Source organism: Cebus imitator, unplaced genomic scaffold (genome assembly GCF_001604975.1).
Source record: "Cebus imitator isolate Cc_AM_T3 unplaced genomic scaffold, Cebus_imitator-1.0 Scaffold127, whole genome shotgun sequence".
Lineage (NCBI taxonomy): Eukaryota > Metazoa > Chordata > Mammalia > Primates > Cebidae > Cebus > Cebus imitator.
This window is the reverse complement of record NW_016107442.1, coordinates 4,766,756-4,789,910: the sequence shown is the minus strand read 5'-3', so window position 1 is coordinate 4,789,910 and position 23,155 is coordinate 4,766,756. Positions and strand designations below refer to the sequence as shown.

Here is a 23,155-nt window from a genome sequence, read left to right as displayed (position 1 = left end):
TGATCGATTTTACTTAAAATTATTTTTAAAAATCAAGTGCATTTTAGAGTGAATCATCTGGTTAGTCACTAGCAAAATTTCTTCCAATTTTATAAAAGAAAGTTTTGACCAATAGAAGAGTCTCTATCTAGAGTTATCTGATGTAGACTGAGCTGGAGGAGGCATGATGGTATTCTCAGCGATGACTCAGAGCCCTCCACCAGAAGGGCTGCTGCAGAGCGAGGAGATATTCCCTATGTAAGTAGATGGCCAAGGATAGGCCCTCTCCCGGAACCACCGGGCAAAGGCACAGGCTAACTGTTGGGGATGATATTTGCCTTATGAAAGTCGCATCCACAATAGCAATACCATTGGCCATATAGAGAGCTTTTGCTTCCACAAAATATCCCGTATCCTCCTCCTTCCATTCCTATTTGATTCTTAGACCCCTGGGTAGTGGCAAGGAATGCCTTATAGGAAGAAACTGAAATCCAACAAGGGAGGCCATATGTACAGAGTGGTTGGATTGGACCATGACCATGTCTCTGGCTGCAATCCTGCCACCCTCCTATTGGGCCTTTCCACAACCAACTCAAAGTCACAAAATCATCTTGCATTAATTAGCATGTTTCAGAAGCACTAAACGTTTGGATAAACTGACTATGCTAAACAGAAATTCTTCTTAAGTATCCTACGTGCAACAATTTCATAAACATTTAGTATTCTGGGTCTATTCCTTTCTCTGAAACACCTACTGAGTTGATTGATAATTTATGCAATGATAATATTCCACTGCATTTAAATCTAGGGGCGCACACCTCTGATCTACCGCTGCCTATAATTTTTCTATCTCACTTTTCCTAAAGGAGTGAAAACTTGGTAGATATAAAAGAGTTACAGCAGGTAGAGCCTGGAGTTTAAAAGATAGAGAGTTGCTAGGGTCACCCTAATGTATTCATATTGCACCTGTTCTATATAGGACTTTTCTCCGCTAATAGGCGATTAAATGTAAATCCTAATGTACATTTCATTTTATGTGCAATATGGGTTAGTTACCGTTGCTATGGAAACCTTCACTTTTGCATTTACTGATTTTAATTCTGTGACATTTGCTGACTTTAGTACAATGTAAAGTTTATAAATATAACATACAGGTTTGTGGAGAGGTTTTTTTTAAGGATTCAATTTGCATAGCTAATTCTATCACAAATCTCTAGGTACATTAGGGGAAAAAGCATTAAACTGATATCTACCAGCAGTAATCAGCAAACAACGGGCTATTTCTAGAAATAAGTATTGCCATCGATCCTCAAAAATCTCTCCTCACTAACCAAATACTCCATCCATTGTATAAGCCTTTAACCATTGATTCAGTGAAAATTTCCCAATGTGGAATTTGTATAGTGCTTTTATTTTTATTTATTTATTTTTTTTTTTTTACTTAGAGAAAAGGTCTCACTCTGTCACCCAGGCTGGAGTGCAGTGGTGCCATCATAGCTCACTACAACCTCGAACTCCTGGGCTGAAGCAATCCTCGAGCCTCAGCCTCTCCAGTGGCTGGGATTGCAGGCACGTGCCACCACACCTGACGGAAGCTTTTATTTATTCCAAACATTTTCAAATCTGTTACCTTTAATATGGAGCTGGCGAGAGAGACAGGCCAGAGGTGGTTTGAAAGAGAACATGACGTCACTTTGGAGACTACTTCCAATCCAGGGCAATCCTCTGACTTTCAACTGGAGCTTCAAGGGGATCATTGCAACAAATCATTCTCTTTTCCTTCTAAGTTGTCCTAGTTGTCTTTGTGTGTTTGGAATTTAGCATAGTTCCCACTATGTGGAATAAACACACACCTTCTAGGTGTCCTTCATGCTTTCTAGATGTCCTTACATTTTTTTAAAATTCTCTGATTATTGCCATTTAACAGATACAGAAACTGAGACCCACGTTGCAAATCATCTAAAGTTATCTAGCAACTAACTGGGAAAGTCAATGCGTCCATAAGAGTTTATTGAACTGATGTGTGATTTTGATGAGCACCCAATACAGTTGAAGGTGTTCTCGCAGGCATAGGTGAAAATTCATGTCACTGTTATAGATCCATAGAGAAATCAATTTTTATGAATATTCCCAGGGAAGCCTGAATTCGAGTAGGCATACACATACATACATAGGTAGAAAAGAAGGTGTGTACAAGAAACATTTTAAGTGATGTCATCAAAGCCTGCACAGTCAATAGAAAGAACAAATCTAACCAATATTTGTTGAGCCTCTACATTGTGTCAGACACTGCTTAGTAACCTTGGAAGGATGAAGTGTCTGCAGTTGTACCTGAAGAAGAGGAAAGGGGATAAAAGAAAACTATAATGCCATACTTTAAGCTCATAGGGAAAAGGAAGACAGAGCAACCAATTGGCAAATGGCCCTAAAAGAATCACAAGAGCTTCTCAAAGACAAGAGCCACTTGAAAGAAAACAGAGTCGCTAATAACCAGGAAGAGACAGAGAAATAACGAGACTCAAAAATGGCAAAGAGAATGAATTAGATCAATCTTTGATTTAAAAAAATAAAAATGATGTTGAACAAACTGGGGAGTAATGAAGATATTGTAAAAGTTAAAGCCAGTGAGAAGCAGGTAGTGGAAGGGGCTTGGGAAATTCACAGCTCAGGGGAGGCGGAGGAGGCCGTGGAGCAGTTGGACATGGAGAATTGGTGGGCATTGGGGATGTGCTGTTACAGCTATTTCCAAAGGATTCTGGGGTGGAAGTCGGTAGAGTGAATATCACTAAACTTGACACTTATTTAGGGCTTGGAGACACAGGTACGTACTGTTGACAAGAATGGATAGAGATAAAGCCTGAGAAGGGTTCCTACTCTCTTATTCCAGTAACCTTAGAGTTTGGCTGGAGACCAAGTATACTCAACACCTTCCATGGCCAATCCATCCTCCATACAATTCACTGTTATCTTTTACCAGAAAACTATATTATCCTTCTCTAATATGTCGTTCTGCATCTGCTTTTAAATCTTTTGAAGCCATTCTCTACTCAGCAGCCTGAGTGTTGTTTTCAAAATGCCATTCTAATGATGTACCTTCTCTCAAACCACTGCCAAAAGCAGCACATTTTCCATTACTTTTAGAATTAAAACAAAAACCTAAAAAGCCCAAATCCTTAATATCCTATCTGGATATTAAGATACGGTCTGACCCTAACCTGTATCATCAGCTTCAGATTGCATTATGCATCTCCTTGTTGTTCTCTCAACTATGGACAATCAGCTCTCTTCTGCTACAGGGCCTTTGTCCTTACTGTTATTCTTTTAAAATGCCACCTTGGCATTGCATGTCCTATTTTTCTAGCTGAATCTCATTTGTTCTTTAAGTCTCAGCTAAAAATTCACTTCCTCAAAGAAGCCTTCCCTGACCACTCTTCCCACCAATCTAGGTCAGCTTTCCTTATTTATTTTATGCTTTCACAAAAACATGCTTGTTTCCTCTAGTGCACTATCACATGGTGTTAAATAGTGTACATTTTATCCATTACAACTATACTTTAGTTAGTATGAGTTTTTAATTGTTGTACAGCTCCCTTACTTGATTGTAAATTTCCTGCAAGAAATGCCAATGTCTGTTTTTATATGGTATTGCATGCTAAACACCTGGTCCTGCTCAATATAGATGTACCAAATGAGGGAATTAGTAAGATGTTAATGGACCTGCTCAAGAACAGATAATATTCCCTACTGTAATGTAGTCAGATCCAAAGTCCTCAGACAAACATTCAAAGACCTTTGACACCAGTCTCATTATATCTAAGAAGGCAGCATTTTGGCAGGAGAGAATGTGATGGTTAATTTTATGTGTCAACTTGACTGAGCCAAGGGATGCCCAGATATCTGGTTAAGCATTATCTCTGGGTATGTCTTTAAAGGTGTTTTCTCTATGATTAGAGTTAGAATTGGTGGCCTGGGTAAAGCACACAGCCCTCCCCAATGGGAGTGGGCACCATCCAATCTATAGAAGGCCTGAATAGAACAAAATGATAGAGGAAGGTTAGCTTAACTCTGCCTGGCTGTTTAAGCTGAAACGTTGATCTTTTCCTACTTTCAGTGCTTCTAGTTTTCAGAGCTTCAGACTTGAACTGGAATTTATACCATCAGCTCCCTGGCCCTCAAGCCTTTAAACTACACCACCAGCTTTCCTGGGGCTCCAGCTTGCAAACAGCAGATCGTGGGACTTCTCAGCCTCCATAACAACATGAGTCTATAGCTTATAATGAATCTCTTCCTGGATATATATCCTATATCTGCTTTTCTAGAGAATTGTAACTAATGCAGAGAGTGTAGAGAAGGAAGGTGTCTACCCTAGAAACATCTCCATGAAGCCTCATTCACACTGCATTCTACGGACATGGTACCCAAGCTTGGAACACAGAGACAATGTCTCCTCTTGGTGTCCAACTCTCTTCACACTTGCACAGACTTTCCTGCGCAGAGGTCAGCCAACCACATCCTATTCCTATGCCAGACTGTTTGCTTGATGGCATCTCAGATCTTTATTCCCACAAACCAGATGCCCTTCTTCTTCCCCAACAAATCCAAATCCTACCATCCCTTATCACACCAGTCCCAACCTCCTCCATGACACATGGCCTAAACATCCTTCTTTATGCACTGTATCTTAATGACAGAAGAGAATTTAGCACAACCTTGAAAATTCTTCATGGGTTTAATCAAGATTTAGAGAAGAACAATTAGAATTCAGGTTCTGGGTGACTAAATTAAATCAAAACAGACCTCCGTTTACTGTTGGGCAGTTTCCACACTGCAGAAAGGCAGCTGACCAAGGGGAGAAGGAGCAGCTGAAATCCAGAGAGCTTTGCTAAGCCCCATGGGGTTAACATCTTCCAGGAAGACCAGGAAGATTTTCATTTGCACAAAAGGGCCATAGGCTCACCCAGAATGAGCACGTTTTTCTAGTTTGCACGGGCATGTCCCACAGGCTTTGTGCCTGAAAAGACAGGAACCACACTTGTCTGTGGTGCTTATAGGTACCTACATCTCCCACTGTGTGTAAACTGTGGAGCCTGCTATTTCTTTCATATTCTTCATTCATTCAAGAACTATTTAGATTATCATTTCTGCCCTTGGCCCTGTGTCCTCTGCTGCTGATACAAAGGTGAGCCAGGCAAGGTCCCCAACCTCAATAAGTCCTTGGCGGTATGACCCTTACAGTGGTGTGACCCTCACAGTGGGTTCTCAGTGTACAGTTGCTGGTCCCATAGTTGAATGTGGGGATCACTGAGAAACCAAAGACAAAGTCATCAACCAATGAGGAGGCTTTGAGTATGCCCTACAGTGAGATCAAGACCCAGCCTAACCTACCTGGGCCTCAATATCTTCATCTGTAAAGCGGGCTCTGTCTGGAGAGGCAGCAGAGTTGACAAGTGAAGTTTAGCTCTAAACTTGGGAATACCTAAGTTTAAGCCACAGTGTGCCTCTTGCTACCTCTGAAACCCTGAGTTAATTGCTAAGCCTCTCTAGGCCTCAGTTGTATTATCTGAAAAATGGAATGAATACCACTATGTACCACAACAGTGTGTGACTTAATTGAGACCATGCTGTAAAGCACTTAGCTGTGAGACTAGCAATTCGTAAGTATTCAATAGATAATCACCTTGATTCGCATGGCTCCTGCTCCTGGATTTTTGAGATTCTCTTTCTTTTTCATCCAGTCCTCTGCTTTCAGCTTTATGGATTTCTATTTTTTGTTTTTTTGAGATGGAGTCTCACTCTGTCTTCCAGGCTGGACTGCAGTGGCGTGATCTTGGCTCACAGCTACCTCCGCCTCCTGGGTTCAGGCAAGTCTCCTGCCTCAGCCTCCCAAGTAGCTGGGATTACAGGCACGAGCCACCATGTCCAGCTGGTTTTTGTATTTTTAATAGAGATGGGGTTTCACCATGTTGGCCAGGCTGGGCTCGAATTCCTGACCTTAGATGACCCACCCACCTTGGCCTCCCTAAGTGCTGGGATTATAGGCTTGAGCCCCCACGCCCGGCCTAGCTTTATGGATTTCTAACAATTCCAGGCTTTGAATGATTTGCTTTCTTCATAAAGTTCTCTTGATACTGTCTGGCTATAATTGGGGGAGGGGAGTTTGGGCATTTTGGTTTTCTCTTAAGATTCACTAAATAACCACCTGCAAGTTCCACATAAATGATTATGATTACCTTCCTGATAAGGATGAAAATTTCCATCCTATACTCAGACAATTTCTCATGGCCAGAAAAAAAACAATTACTTTTGCCACATTTTAGGTCTTCAGTGGGCTTAAGAAGCTGCTTTTTTTCTTCTTTCACCCTCACCTAAGGTTTAGATTACAATAGATTAACTGACGCAGTTGCAGCCACCACTGGGGCATTTACGTTTCCCAGCTTCACCTCCCTGTTTTGAGATTTTTACGCAGACTAATTCCTCCTAAAATCATCAGAGATGTAGCATTGTTAAAATGTTAACAATGCCTTCGATTAAACACAGGACTATGTGGGTCAAAATTTAGCACATAACACAAGCAATTTAGGGTGTGAGTGTGCATGTGTGTGCACGTATATGCACGTGTGTATACGTCTCAGTCAGCACCGCAATCCTGGCTGGGAAAAGCCCTGTCCTTGCTGCTCTCCACAGCTCACTCTTGGCACCCTCAGTTACAACTGCAGTTTCAGCTGGCTACCTTCCCCACTAGGCTGTGAGCATCCTGAGGGCAGGGTTTATATATGGTCCTCCCTCACTGAGTACATAATAAAAAAACTCAATAAGGTACTGAGGAGTGAATGAGCCCTGCACTTCCATCCTAAACATCGCAGGGTGCCACCATGAATGCTACTTCTTAAATGGTTTCAAAATCAAAGCTGTAATAAAGCTAACAGCAGAGTTCTTTCTTCTCTCCTTTTCCCCTGTCCCCATAAAAAAAAAGTCACAGGAAACATAGAATTAGGACTGCAAACCATTCCCCCTCCATTCTATCCCCACCTCCCCCATTCTCTAGTTATCCTAAGGGTATCTGGTATCCCTTCAGGAGGTCTCCAGAGACCAAGTGATATTATATAGGGTTGAGCTCCTTGGAAATACAATGGAGTGAATTCAGGCTGAGATTTCAGTTTCTAACGAAATATGTCTTGATGTATTTTCCTTTCACACAAACACTTGGAAATATAATAAACTATATTTTAATGTTTATTTGTTTCAAATACAGTATTTTTTTCAACAGATAAATGTGAAGTTTTGAGTCCAGAAAAAAATAGGTTTAAATCACCATCCCAGCAAGCAGTTTTTAAAATAGTACACCCAAGTGATCATTTCCATCCAGTTTAATGCACTTAGCCAACAGGCATTAACAGTCTTTTCAGAATAACCTAACACCTGAAGCTTATTTTCTAGTCTTAGCTCAGATGAATTTTGACCTTTCTAAAAAAAACTGGCAATGCAGGGCACCCACTGAACTCCGTAATTTTAGTAGATTCTGTATTTGCATTTTGAGCTTATTTTATGAGGACAGACAAAAACAACCATGGAGGCTTCCTTTATGTGCAGGTTTTAAGACAATGGTGCCTAGAGCATTTTGAAGCAAAATGTGGTCCTCTAGCTCCAGCCAGTTTGTGCGGAAAGGCAAGACACTGTGACTCAGCAAGATTCCTCACCAGAGGAGGTGGGAGAAAAAGAGCTGAAGGAGGCTCAACAGAGAGTAAAAACACGTTATTTACCTTGATTTTGTGTTGGATGTGACAGATTAAAAACAGAAAATAGCAGTCCACCTAATCGGGATCATAGACCAGCTGAAGCGAGAACCTTGGTGTTCATAGTGCATCAAATCCAAGAAAGTTGGAAGAGGAAACAGAGTCAGGAAAGGAAAATATTTCTCCGAGGCTTAAGTTTACAGAGGGAAGAGGGTATGAGTAGGATTCAGGAAAAACGTGCATTCAATGCACGAGGCATATGGGCCTGCAATGGGACATGAAGTCCCACGCAGCAGAGGGAAGAGCCACACCAGATACCCACCCACCAATGCAGGGCTCGGGATGTTCCTCTGATGTTGACAGGCCATTTTTCCCATTCTACCAGTGTGGACACTGAGTGTCAGAGACTCCTGTACCATGTCCTGGGTGGGGTCGGGTTTCAGCCCTTCTTGCCTTTTCTCTTCTCCATGCAGCCTCTCCCTTGCCTCTCTGCCACATCACTGTGGGTCCTAGTGCCAGACTGATGGCCAGCACATCACTTCTGATTCCCCCCACAGGTCCCAAGTGTGTCAAGGCAGGAAGAGCACTCAAGACTGGGGGCCCCAGGCTGATAAAAGTTTCATGGCCCACATTGCGGACCTCAAGGATGGGCAAATAAAATGTCACAGGGCAAGTTACATCACCTTGGCTTACGGGAATTTTGCATCTTAAAAAAAAAAAAGAAAAAACCATGAAAATCCATCCTTTGCTTCAGACACACTAGGCTAAAAATAGCTCAGTCAGCCAGTAAGTGTGTGTAATTTTCCTTTGTGCATCTCTCTATCCACTGATTTCTTTTTCTCAAGCAGACAGATGTGCTCCAAGACAGACCACCAGGCCACCCTCCACAAAGGGATCAGAATGCTCTTGCTCAAAGGCATAGCAGATTGCTTCCCTCCCCAGCCAACACAACACAAAACAAAACAAAACATTTTATTAGCTCCCTTGGCCCGACAGTAGAAGCTAATACTGACTGAACCCTTACCACGTACCAGGTGTTGGTCTAAGGACTTTCATGCCTTATCTCATTAAATTCCCTAAAAGAACTCTATGAGGTGGGGACTGCTGTTGTCTCATTTTGCAGATGAGAAAACCAAGGCACGGAGAAGTGAAATATTCATGCTATAGTCCAAAGTATAGTCTCTAAACATTAAGGAACCCTGGCTTGGTATATAAATACATTCACAATTAGGCTTCCACCTCTTCTTCAGGCCTACACACAGTCACACACACTAATACATACACTCCAGACCTTATTCCTCAGCCGTGTCAAAATCTTCACTCTTCCTAAAATATAACATCAACTTACTTACATTTGATATTCTTTGTACCTTGAGCACCCTTCCCACCACACTTCTCTCATTGGCAAATTCCCATTTATCTTCCAAGACCTTCCTTCCCTGTAAATTCTTACTGCGTCCTCAGTAAGCTCTTTTAAGACAAGGATACTGCCCTCTTCGTCTCCAGAATAGTAATATCACATATAATAGATGTTCACTATCCGTTAAACGAATAAACCATGATTATAGTTGTTAACTCTTACAGGGTACAGGCACTATGCTAAGCACTTTATAAGAATTAACTCACTCTATCTTGTGACAACCCAAACACACAGATTCTGTTATCCCCCACATTACCCACAGGGACAACCCAGGCACAGATGGGTAAATTAACTTTTCCAAGGTCACACAGCCACTAAGTAAAGAAAAAAAAAATTGCATGACTCCAGAAGCTAAGCACTTAATGCCAATGCTATGGGAGAGCACATAATCTTATTGCACAACACTATGTTGTACTAGAAGCCTACGTGTGTGAGCTTATTTATAAAAACATTACCCACTTAAAAACAGTGATCTGAGGTGGGAGGATCACTCGAGCTCAGGAATTTGAGACCAGCCTGGGCAACAAAGGGAGATCCCACCTCTACCAAAAAATAAAAAAAAGTGTTTAAATTAGTCAAATGTGGTGGTGCATGCCTGTAGTCCCAGCTACGTGGGAAGCTTAGAGTTGTGAAAAATTGAGTCTTGGAGGTCAAGGCTGCAGTGAGCCGTGATCACAGCACTGCACTCCAGCCTGGGGAGCAAGACCCTGTCAAAAAATAAAAAAAAAGAAAGTGATAACTCAGAAACTAATTACAAAATGGCTGCCTCAGTGAAATGTGCCTTTAAAAGAAGATTTATATTGGCCACAGATAATTTCAGTTGTTATGACTGATACAAATATGAGTAAGATAGTGCCCAACCCCAAAGACCTCTTTGATCCAGTAAGGAAAATAGGATAACATTACATACAAGCCATGACCTAACCCACTTTTTGAGGTATCCCTTCTCTTTTTGAATTAAAGACATGTCCTTCAGACGTGTCATAAATTAACTTGCTATATCCCAACCCACTGGTTCTAGATCAACACTAACTCTTAACGTTAATTCAAGCTTCCTCTTCCCGGTTTGAATTGCGTGAAAATATTTTGATTTATGGACCTTGTGAAAGGTTACGTGCTTCCTGCCTTTTGACTCAGAAATAGTACAAGAGAAAGCAAAGCAGAAATAAAAAAGGATCTGCTCTCAAGTTGGGGGTGGTGGGGGTGAGAGCAAGGATTTGTCTTAAAAGGGAGGTGACAAGGCCTGGACGCAAGACTTCCGAGTAGTGCTAACTGCTAATGGTCATCAGAGTAGCCATCATAGTAAACTCCTTCATACCAGTAATCCTCTACCTCACTTGGGGGTAAACTGATTGTTAAGAATACTTACCTCTGGCCTAAACTTGTAATCCCAGCACTTTGGGAGGCCGAGGCAGGAGGCTCACTCTGAGCCAGGAATTTGACACAGCCTAGGTAACAACGAGAGATTATATCTCTATAAAATGTTTTTACAAAATTATCCTGGTGCAGTGGCATATGCCTGTGGTCCCAGATACTCAGGAGGCTGAGGCTCAGGGATCACTGGAGGCCAGGAGGTGAAGTCTGCAGTGAGCTGTGATGGAGCCACTACACTCCAGACTTGGCAACAGAGCAAGACCCTGTCTCCAACAACAACAACAACAACAACAAACTGGTCTCAAATCATGGTAAAATGGAGCTGAACAATTTTTAAAACCTTAACCCTAATGCTATATGGTGTTAATTTTTAAAATATAAACAGATGTATGAATAATTCAGGCAACTCAAAATTATATTTTAAGAAGATTTAAGGACACGGTAAAATACTCATAATTTTACTTAAAAGAGCTGGATTCAAAAAGATGCTCAATATGCTTGCAAGCAAGTAAAGATTTATGTATATGTATGTGTGCATTAAATTTATATACTGACGTGTTCACAGCAATTTTGTTGTGTAGTAAATTTAAAGACGATTTTTGTTTACCTCTTTGAACATTTTTGTATTTCACAAATACTCTACATTAATAATGTACTATGTTTTTAAAACCAAAAAAGGAGACATGTATTTTAAAGCACATGCAACTTTATTCTAAATAAACTGGCAAAAGAAATCATAAATTCAAAAGCAATGAAGGTTAGTGATGTGTTTTTCAATATCAATAGCGTGACCCTAAAGATCAACACTCTTTTAAGACAATTGGAAAACTAAAAACAGAGAAATGGGCTTGGAATATGAAAGTTTTTGTGGTGTTGAGGTGCAGATTAGTGGTTGGTAAGATGTTTGAATTGGCCAGTTCCAGGTAATTACATAGTGACAGGAAAGTGCTAAGACTTAAAAAAAAAAAAAAAAAAAAAAAAAAAAAAAAAAANAAAAAAAAAAAAAAAAAAAAAAAAAAAAAAAAAAAAAAAAAAAAACAGCGATGGCTTATGAATTGACAGCACTGCTCCGTCCAAGTAAGCCCCGCTTGGGTTTGGCTTCTGCACTTCCATAATCAGGAGCTTGGGCTAGGTGATCTCATGGCCATTCCAGTCCTGAAATTCTAGGATTCATCTAATTTGGGAGTAGGAGGTTGCATCAAATTAGAACCTTTCAAAGGCAGGTAATATGTACTGACTGTTTAATTTCAATTTCAAGCAATAAATTTCAGCCAACTCCATGATAATCATGATTAAACTTGTAAGATCTGAAAAAGGTTGTTTTTTGTGTGTGTACTGCCAATTGGTCAGTTTTATGTATTGGTTTAGCTTTTGCTTGTCTACACAGATTTTCAATATCAAAATAGAATCCTCATGACTCATAAGAAATGACCTACATTGGGAAGAGAATTTTAAGACAACCTACCTCCTACCAAAAGGAAAAGAAAAAAAAAAGGGCTGTAAATAATTTAATGTTTGAGCTACACAAGATATTACTTTATGTAGGTTGATAAAAATTATTATTAACATAGAACTATAAAAATCATAGGTGGGGCAAATCAACACAGTGTAATGCCCAGTTGCATCTGTAAAAAAAAAAAAGACACAGGTAGTGTTACTACTTATCAACCTGATCCCTGTGGCCAGAAAGCTACCGTATGGTACATATAGTTCAGCACATCGCTACTTCCACCAGTGTGTGCGTTTTCACTGTGTGAGGAGTAAGCCACAAGGTGTCACAGTGGATCAATTGGAAGGGCTGTTATCAGTCCAGACACGCAGGTGGTGCTTCAGGATTCCGACCAGTGCTGACCCAGCTCCCTTGGAGAAGTCTGTGCTGGGCTGCATTTGAGAAGCGTGCCCCCTTAGAAGAAATAGCCAGTCAAGGCGGACAGGGGTGTGCTCTCCAGCCCTCTCCTGGGGCCCCCATTCACACAGCCCTGCAAAGGCACTGGCGAAAGGGAACATTTTAATGTTTTGTTGTCTCCACAGAGTTCCTAAATGGAGAAAACCCCATCACAGCTTTTTAAAAAAATTAAAAATATGCAATAATTTATTGTTAACTATAGTCACCCCGTTTATTGTCCTACTGAATACTAGATATTATTCATTCTATCTAATGGTCTCATACATTGGTCAACCCTTAACACTTAACCCATAGGTATGCCTAAGGAATAATTCTAGCCTGGACTTTGTAGGAGATTGTGACCATTCTCTCATAACAAGATATATGATTATTATGTCATCTCTGCCATATAACAGTGAAAAGCCCCTGAGACATTATCACAGGAGAACAACCAAACGCAAGAGTCCCAGATCATGTTATTGCAAGTTTTGATTATTAAATTGAAATATGCTAGTGTAGGCATGTAAAAAGTATTAGTAAAGATAATTTTAAGACATGAAGCAATGTTTGGCATTACTTACACTACTTAATTTGCTGATAGAATCCAGAAGAAGTGTGTCAGCAGCAGCAGCAGCATCGTTCTCATTGATGTAGCACCCATCATATACTAGGCATTGTACATGCATTCATTCTTTACTTCACAATGTAACACTCAGGCTAAGGAAACTGAGGCTCAGAAAATTTAAGAAACTTCCTGAATATTACACAGCAAGCAGAAGACAGGCTAGAGTTTGGATCCAAATCTGTCATATTATAAGTCATACTGAGGCCCAAGCCTTTATGTTCAAGGCTGGTCCCTCTTTTCATTCCTGAAGAAAACTATTGATGAAAAAAATTGTTCATATTCCCTAATCAAATGCTGCACACATACACAAATACAATCTGATTAGGACAAGCCTCCCTCTCTCTCTCTCTCTCTCTCTCTCTCTCTCTCTCTCACACACACACACACACACACACACACCCATTAGCAAACACAAAGTTATAGAACACAGCATCATCTACTGATAGAACGTCCCATATTTTCTGTTGCGCAAATCACTTCAAATAAGCTAATTAACGGTCGCGAAAGCACTTACCTAAAATGCAAAGTGCTCCAGGAAATGTAACGTATTATCATGATTCATAACATAATTCATGGCTGTGGGCCCCCAGGTAGATACCGAGAGAGAGAAGTAGCAGAAATATCAAATGAGGAAAGAAACACTAGGATAAGTATAAATATTTTTAATCAGAATCCAGGAGATTCCCAACAGATTTGCACTATCCAGAGGGCAAAATACTCAGGTCAACACTCCCTTCACAGAAAAATTTTGTTTTCTCGGGGCTTCTTTTTCCTTTGGGCTGGCTGTGCATTCTAGCAGTGAATGTTCACTGGACTATCAGGCTCACAGATTCTTCTCCTACTGTAACTGTAGGCAATTGTTGGTAAGACTCAGGGAAAATTCTAGTGTTGGGTTGGACAGTGCTGGAACAACTTAATTTCCTGTATTCAATTGGTATATTTTGCACATCAGTCATGTGCTATAGTGCACTGGGGATGCAGAGATGAATAAGACAATCAGGCCTCTGCCCTCATGGGGCTTAAATTCTATAAAGAACAAGTAAATACTTAAGCTATAAAAAGTATTCTTTTTTAAACAAGAAGCAGGAAAATGTAAGCGTGTGATAATTCCTATGAAGAAGGCATGAAAGTCATTGGGGGTTAATTTTAATTGTTTGAGGAAGGACTCTCTGGAAAGAGAACACTTAAGTTGCTCAGTACAGGACCTTCTAATCGCTGGGACTCTTTTCCTTTACTGTCTTTTCTTTGAGATATCTAATTGATTACTTGCAGATAAAGCCAGAACCATGCCAAATCCTAACTCACCTGAGGTCTCCTAATACTTAGCTGAGTTATTACAGAGAAAGCCACACACCAGATGTCCCCCAACCAAGGGTGAAGGTTCTGCAGTGTGAATCAGCTTGGCAAGTTAAGGGATCCCAAAGAAGCCCTCCATGGCTCCGGTCCAATGAACACTTGGTAGGAGATAAGAATGGACCATCAGGAAGGAAGAGATCAATAGACTCTTAAAACCAGAACAAGGAGTTTAGAGCTTGTTCTAGGTGAAAGGGGAAGAGGGAGAGTCACATGATCTGATTTATGCTTTAAAAATATCACCTTGGCTGTTCGTGGGGATCAGATTATAAGGTGGAAAGAGGGAGCAGAGAGTGCTGTTAAGAGGTCATCTTGATCCCAAAAAGAGAGACTGGGAGCTTATAATGTCACCAGAGCGGGGTAGATTCCTCTTCTGCAGAGAGGTCTGCCAAATCCTTAATGCTAAGCCTTCTGTTTTTAGCTGGAAGACTAAAACTTCAAATTAGGCTGGTCGAATATGAGAAAAGGGTGTGGCTACCAGGGCCACCAAGAGGCATTGGACCCCAGAGAGACAATGTTCCTTCATCAGTATGCTGCAGGAGAGCACATGCAGTGAAAAGTGAGATGATCCAGCCCCTGCCTCTCAAATCTCAGGATGACCATGCACAAACTCAGGCCTTGGTTTCTTGTCTGGTAAAGGAGAACCAGGACGCATGCATCTCAAGCTTTGGGGGTGGATCAAATGAGGAGATCTATCTTATCTTCAGCAACTGGCAGGCATTTACTCCAAAGACAAGGGCTTTGCAGGTAGCTAAAGTGGTCTGCAAGGGTAGGAAGGAAATATCACCTTCCACAAAGAACTTCTGCAGAGAGACAGAATGTGGGGAGACTATGCCTCTCAGGAGTAGATAAAACTAGGATTCTGAAAGGCCAAACATGTTGGAAGTTCTTTCCCCTTTATGTCTTTATTTTTCCCTAAGATTCCTAATTGATTGCCTACAAAGGAAGCCAATACTATGCCCAATTTGAATTGTAATTTAATTTCCTAACATTTATTTTGGTTATTGTTTCCACCAAAAATGGGATAGCTTTTCTACTCATTCACTACTGTTTAAAACAATCAAAACACCATCTTTCCCAGGGCACAACTAAGAAGCAACATTGAAGGGAATTTTAAATACTTTTAATTAAAAAAAAAAAAAACTTTTAGATGACTAGGCGTTGTATTCTATAACAGTTTTAATGACTCTTCAGATAAAGTGGGCATCTTGCCGGGCATGGTGGTTCATGTCTGTAATCCCAGCATTTTGGGAGGTTGAGGTGGGCAGATCAGGAGATCAGGAGTTCGAGACCAGCCTGACTAACATGGTAAAACCCCATCTCTACCAAAAATACAAAAATTAGTCAGCCATAGTTGCTCCCAACTGTAATCCCAGCTACTCAAGAGGCTGAGGCAGGGGAATTGCTTGAACCTGGGAGGCAGAGGTTGCAGTGAACCGAGATCATGCCACTGCACTCCAGCCTGAGCAACAGAGACTTCATCTCAAAAAAAAAAAAGTGGGCATAAGTGTTCTTTAATAAGGAGTGTAATTTGGGTTTTTTGTTGTTGTTGTTCAGTAACCAGGTTATATTTTCCATTTCTGGACACATCCCTTGGAATTTCACTTGGTCCGTTTGGAAATTGAGTCAGGCAGTTGAGACACACCTAGCAGAACCACGTTAGTGAATGGGATCAATTTCCAAGCCACCTCCAAAGTCAATTTGTCTTAGGAAAAAAAATGAATATATTCACATTAAAAATTCCATAGGTAAAACTAGATTTCTTATTTCAAGCGAGGTACTATGGCAGAGCAATGGCAGCCTCTGAAGCTACACTACCATGTATCTGACCTTGGACAATTTAAGTGACCTGTCAGTTTCCAGTTTCCTCATCAGTAAAAGTGAAGATGTTAGTAGTGCCTATCATCTGATGTGATCATGAACTGACATACAAAAAGCACCTGGTATTAATACTTGCCCAACAGACGGTGAAAACTCCGTAGATGCTATTCTGTGACTATATATACTTTTCACTACAGGAACATGTGCACGATACACTATGTATTCACCTATCATAGCCCTCTATTATAAGTGTGGCTTGTATGTCCTCATTATCAAATTGTAAGCTTCTAGAAGACAAAAAATATCTTAGCATGTTTATATTTCCAGACCCTGATACTGTCATTGCCTAAAGTATGGAAATTCTTGAAAGAATCCCTGAATCTTGTTTTGAGCATTAATAGTTGCCTAGGTTCAAATGCATGCTGCCAGAATTTAAATTAAAAAAAAAAAAGTCTAGGTTCATATTGATTTTTAAAAATTTAAAAAGAAGGAAAGCGTCTTGTCAGAAAATGACAAAGGTATTTGTAGTATCTACATCCTTTGGACATTTTTTAAATGCTGTGTTCTGACACTTCAAAAAGACATTGTTTTCCCAGGTCGGTTATATTTTGAGGCCCACCAACCACATCAAGATAAGTAAGTTTACGATTCTTGTTCTTGATCATTTATAAAGTTGGATGTTTGGGGTTGTTTGCTTTACGTTTTGTTTGCTGTTTCAGAAAGGGGGTGCTTGTGTTCCTCATGAAAAATGAGTTAATGTGGACAATTGTAATAAAAAGAGATTTATGGCCCTGTTCTCCATACACTTTAAATTAATTTCTTTCGGAAACCCAAACAAAAAGCTAAATGTTTAAAAAATGCATAGCATTTAAATCCTACATCATAATTTACACACCAAAAAGAGAGAAATTTAAATGTGCATTGATTTTAGGCTGATAAGAATCTGTGTTGAATGTGAGTTGAAAGTTCTTTTTTTTTTCTTCTTGGCCTCCTATGAATAGTTAGTTTGCAGCAATTTTTAATTAAAAACAGTTCCCATAGTAAGAAAATGGAGGGGGGGGAAAGACTTCAGGAAAATAAAATCAATATAAAATCCTGCAATTTGTTTTCTGAGGCCATGCAGAGATCCTGAAAAATAAGAGAGTTTGGAAGTTCTCATTTTTAAAACTGCACTTTTGGTTTCATTTAACATTTTCAAAATAGCTTTCCTTTCCACCACCCAACCCCCTTCCCCCACCTCACCAATCCCTTTCAAACAACTTGCAAAGGTCTGTTTTTAACACTGAAAATCATTCATATATCTCAGAGTAACAGCAACATTTTTCTTTCTAAATTTCTAGGAGAGAGAAACCTCCAAGTTATCACACAAAGCATTTTTTCTTTTTCTCTACCTATCCAAAATAACTAATCTCATTTTAACTAGATTCCATCTGAACATCAGTGATACCAAGCTATTCCATGAATAAACATGATGTTACAACGTGGAACCCTGTGACTAAAGTATATAAAAATGTAGCTGAAAGAAAAGAGGACTGAGAATCCCCCTCCTCACCACCCCCTTCCCGCCACCCCCTCCCCAGGGAGTTTGAGAGTTGAGCTGAGAAGGGGTGAAAACCAGCAGATTTAAATTTCAAGGTCTTTGAACATTTGTAACCTTCATATTAAATCCTATAAAACTAAAAACTGTAATTCTAATAAAATCCTTGTGCGCACAGCTTCCGATTGTAATCACAGGTTTCTCTTTTGAAAGAGGATGTGTAATATTGATAAAAGAAAAAATCTCAAAACAGGAAAAGTACATAATAGAACTCACACTTTTCTGGTGTTTATGGTTTAAAAAAATTATCATGTTGTGAACATGAAAAACTGTATATTCTTAACAAATATCTTCACTTAATTTCAGATTTTTGGTCATTTGAATGAGAAGACAAGGCATAAAAAAGTTATCTACTCTAACAAAGATTTGTGAACTTTACTTGATAAACTTTCTTAAATTTTCTAATAACCCCACATTAGTTAAATCCCTTCACTTACAATGATGCCCACTCTAAAGTTTCTCATATATTTTACCTATATTTTCATCTCAGAGCCAAAACCTAGAAATGAAAAAATATATTGTTTTTGCTTTCATTGAAGCTTTTCACAAAACAAATTCTGAAGTCTTCAGAACATATTTTTACATCTTATCTGACTGTATTGTGTGTGCAATGTTAAAACTATATAATTGTGCGATTGTATTCTTCCAAAATAAATTTCGCACTGCAAGACCATTCAAATACATGAATTTTGGAAGACATGGGGTCGATTTTTGACAGCATACACACCAGAGAATGTAAACTCCTTACTGCTGCCTGGGAATTGCAGTGAACAACAATGATACAAACCTCAGAGTTTTTCTTAATATCATTTTAAAGGGTGGGGGGAGCACCCACACATTTATTGATTAAATTCCACTGAGATTCTACTGTTGCAAAAAAAATTTATGTCCCAGAACAGCTAAGCAGCATTTAAAACATACTTTTGTTGTTGTTGTCGCTGCTGTTTGCTTTTTAATACATGCCTATTTCTTTACAGAGAGGTGAGGTCCTGTTAGTACTTACGCACTTGCTTTCCTTTGCCGCAAATATCAGGGATCCAAATGACCTCAGATCAAATAAATGTGGGGGATGTGGGAATGAGAACTTTAGGGACAGTGAGAAGCAGTGGCCCAAAGCTGCCTCATCTCAATAGGAGATACAAGGCCCCCCAAAACTTCAGAATTGTATTTATCAAGGAAGGTGCTAATTTAAATGCATTGGTTTTCAAATTCTCTCCTTTTGTCTACTGATTCATTGATTGGCTAGTCAGCAAATGTTTAATGAGTATCTACTTTGTCCAGGCAATACTTGCTCTAAGTGCTAGCTTTAAAACCAGACTGGATCTTCAAGTTTTCTTCACCATTACCTAATTATTTTATTACAATTTGTGATTTTGAACTAAATACCATGAGCAAAGAAATAGTGTCCACACCCTTTACTTCACAATATTTTCTCATACATAAGAAAAGAAAATCTGAATTTTCAATTAAAGGGACACTGTTGATAATTTGCAAATGAGGAACCAGGACCCATGCCAACTAGTTAGTAAGAGTTAGAAGTAATATTAACTCCTTGTGCCATGCTCTTTAAACTAAAACTGCACAGCTTCTGAAGAACTTTGATTTAATTTAATTGGAAGAAATTCATCTAACCCCATGAGAAAACACCCTGGGATTAGCCATGGAAGGAGAGCAAGGGAACACCATGGTTCTTTACTAATTTATTTTCATTAAAAAAAGGAGATTTCTAGGAAATTTCCAGAAACTTGATTGCAATTTCTTCATCACATACTGTTTTGCTATATTTTTTCAAGTCAAGTCCATGTTCCAAAAGGAGTGTGTGTGTGTGTGTGTGTGTGTGTGTGAGAGAGAGAGAGAGAGAGAGAGACAGAGAGAGAGAGAGATTAGGACTTAATGAAATAATACTATATACTATAAGAGTGGGACCAGAAGAAAGAGAGGGAGAGAGAGAAGGAAGAGGGATGGGTAAGTCACTCTTGCCCAAAATGGTTGTATGCTTTGGTTAAATTCTCAAAGTAGTCACTCAACAGCATATTTAATTTTGCATGCAAATAAACTAATAACTCTTGCTGAGTATCACTGTATTTTATTCCAAGCAATCCCTCTCCAGAAGTCAGAGCAGCTCTTTCATAAATAACAATTGTTGGTAAAGGTATAGTGTAACTTTACATGAAAAGTTATTTTTTTCAGAGTACACACATCATGATCAAAATTTAATATTTAATGTAAATATTTAAATATCTTAGGAGGAATTATTTGATTCTCTCCTCTTTCCATATGAAATGAAAACAAATGTATGGCAATGTGTTAATGACAGTATTTACTGCTTAGCAAAGGAAAAAGAAGTGTCGAGGCAATTATTTGAATAATTACTTTTAAAATTATCTCATTAAGGAGTGAACAAATGTAAAGGGTTAGCTCCAGACCACAACAGAAACTAGTTCATACCACTTTACTGTCACAGGCAAGGAGGCTTTAAAAAAATCTTTAAGATTTGTAATAGCAAGCTTTCTTCTCTTGGTTCTTGAGCTATGAAGTAGTCTTTTTCTACTCAGAGCTAAATCTTTAAAAGTGATATCCCATAATTCAAAAGTTTGGAATTCCTGAATTTAGCTCTCACAAAAAATGATGTGCCATCTTTGCAAAGCATACTGCAAAAAGAGGTATTTTCAAATGTCTTGTCTCAAATGGGAAACAAACATGGGATCATATAGAATCCTGCAGTTTTTTTTTTTTTTAAATGAGGGCAAGAGTAGGGAAATCTTGCAGATAAGTCTCCTAGCTCAGAAATGGCCAAGTGCTCCTATCTGCAGGAGGATGAAGAAGAATATCTTTCTACAATTCCTCAAAAAACTTTCTAAAATGTAAGATGGACACAGGTCATTTTTAAATCTTATTGCTGTTCAAGAATTGAGCCATAATGGTCCCTGGCCTCTTTTTAATAACTAATTATACTTTAAAAAGACTATTTTTCCCAAATTTATATCGCAGTTAATGTATACCTGAACTATAAGTCATTTTCTATCCTCCTAATTCTGAAAGCAGGCTATGTCAACCAATAGTTTTTGCAGAGATTTAAGATTCCAATACACAGTTGCAAAGATCTGAAGGAAATATACAAACTGTAACACACACAAAGCAACATACACAAAACAGCAAGTACAAATATCAGTTACTGCCAACAGTTCACCACCCTAAGCAAAATGTAGTTTGTACTTCTAGAGAAGCTACTGTTTTCTAGAGAGAGCAACAGTACCAGCAGTCATATTTAGCGTCTATGGTATATTAACATATAAAGAAAATAGCAGTCATTAAAGACAATCCGGCTTTTAAAATACATATAAGTCCTTGTCCAGCAGTTAGCCAATCAGAAAGCAGGTCACATCTTGTTAGCTGTATTAAATACACGAAACGTCATGAATTCTCTATGGCTCTGTTGACAATTCAAGCAAGTGTGTTTTATTCTATAATCCAAACTTAATGGGGTCCCTTCCTAGAGTTAAAAGTCAATCTTCAATCTAAAATTCCACCAAAGCTATGCCCTAAAAGCTCTTTGGCATAAATCTTCTGGGTATTTGTACTCTGCAGAGAAGACTAAATTCCTAGCAATTTCTACTTCCTAAAGCGACTTTGGTGCACCTATAACAAACTCCTTTTTCGAACACTTCCACACAAAGCTCCAACTTAAAGGCAGATGGACAACCCAGCAGCAAAACCTGCCAGCTGAGCTAGCACAGAGAAAAAGTCAACTGACATAAAATATTTAAATTGCAGGAGCCGAGTCTGGAGTTTTGCATTTAAAAAGTTCTGAAAGTCCTGTTCTCTCTGCTCCCAGAGTTGCTGACTGCCTAGGAAGCAGTCTCCCTCACAGGCACAAGATCTCAAATATGTAAAAACTAGAGCTGACTTGAAAGCTGAACCAGCTCCTGTCCTAAGGTGAAGTGTTCAGGGGGGATATGCCGACAGCAATAGGAGAAAGTCAAGAGTCCCCTTGCCCCAAGCAACTGGTTTCTGATATTAACACGGAAATATACAAACATGTGTCCCTCCTGGGTTACCTCTGAGAAGTAGGCACCGTTACTCTTCTGCCCCCTTTTACCTCAATTTTGGTGACTTTGAAAAGCAAATACAGGTCAAGGCAGACTTCCTCTAGGATTTGTAAAAAAAACCACACACACACACACACAAACACACACATATATATATATATATTTTGCCGGATGCAAAGAACCACAAAATTCCTTGGAATTATATCTCAAGAAACACCAACAGAACTGACTCAGAGGCTGCAAAACACCAGAGTTCTGGGAGAGCAACATTTCTGGAAACCCAGCATGTGAATCAAGTGCTGGGTTGTCTCAAGATTCCAGCAGAAACTGTCCCCTGCTACAAGAGTTGCTGTGCCTGGAAACCCAGTGTTCAAACTCGTGGATTCAGCCTGGCGCTCATTTCCACGTACGTGGTAGTAGCAAGTGGGACACTTCCCATAGAATTCAGCCAGCAACCCTAGGAAAAGCTCATGCATAGCTTAAAAAAAAACACAAATACATCCCCAAGGTTGAAGTACTTACCTCTGTGCGAGACTGCAGTCTCTTGTTCATCTCATAGATTCGGTACTCTGGCTGTACCATGTATGGTGTATGCCTCCTATAAAATGGGCCGAAAGGAGAAGAATAGAAGGGGTCATGTGGTGTGCTGGACATCTTGCCTGCTTTTCGAAAATCAAGCTAAACAGAGTATCAGTAACGTCCATGCAGAGCACATGGGCTGTGTTCTTCACAGTACAAAGTAGACGCACGCACACACGCTCACACACACACAGAGGCAGGCAGGCAGGCAGGCTGAACACACTGGCTGGGAACTGCTGTCGGAGCCCTCTATAGCAGGAGAGGAGAGGGAGAGGAGAGGAGGGAGGAAAAGAGGGAGGGAGGGAGGGAGCACGGGAGAGGAGGGAGAGGGAGAGAGCATGAGCTCCAGAGAGGGAGGGAGGGAGGGAGGTTGGTATGGAGGAAGGGAGGGAAGAAGGGAGGGAGGAGGGAGGGAGGGAGAAAGAGACAGAGAGAGAGAGAGAGAGAGAGAGAGAGAGAGAGAGAGAGAAAGAGAGGAGCTGGATAGCTTTAGGCACCACTGCTTGTTTTTAAAGAAGCAGTTTGTGAAGAGGTCATTTCCTGTCCACACTGTAGACTAGTTCACAAATATAATTCTCCTCACAGTCTGACAAGAGGTCTAAGGTTTGGTTTTAGTTTTTTTCCTCCAGCCAGGACCCTTCACAACCTGATAGCTAAGCTTGTTAGCATAGAGGTGGTCTAACCGCGGCAGGAGCCACTCACCCCTGACAACCACCCTGTTGTAATGCATCAGAAATGTT

General features: G+C 39.9%; 1 protein-coding gene across 10 annotated transcripts in view; it reads right to left on the bottom strand.

The window, feature by feature from the left end:
• Positions 1-22,821, bottom strand: part of LDB2 (LIM domain binding 2) — a 391,769-nt gene extending 368,948 nt beyond the window's left edge. For all 10 annotated transcript variants that reach the window (XM_017540592.2, XM_017540601.2, XM_017540599.2 and 7 more), the window contains exon 1: positions 22,359-22,821. In XM_017540592.2, the coding sequence (XP_017396081.1) occupies positions 22,359-22,490 (132 nt within the window). In that variant the 5' untranslated portion in view covers positions 22,491-22,821. The remainder of the gene's footprint in view (positions 1-22,358) is intronic.
• Between the last annotated feature and the right edge of the window lie 334 nt (positions 22,822-23,155).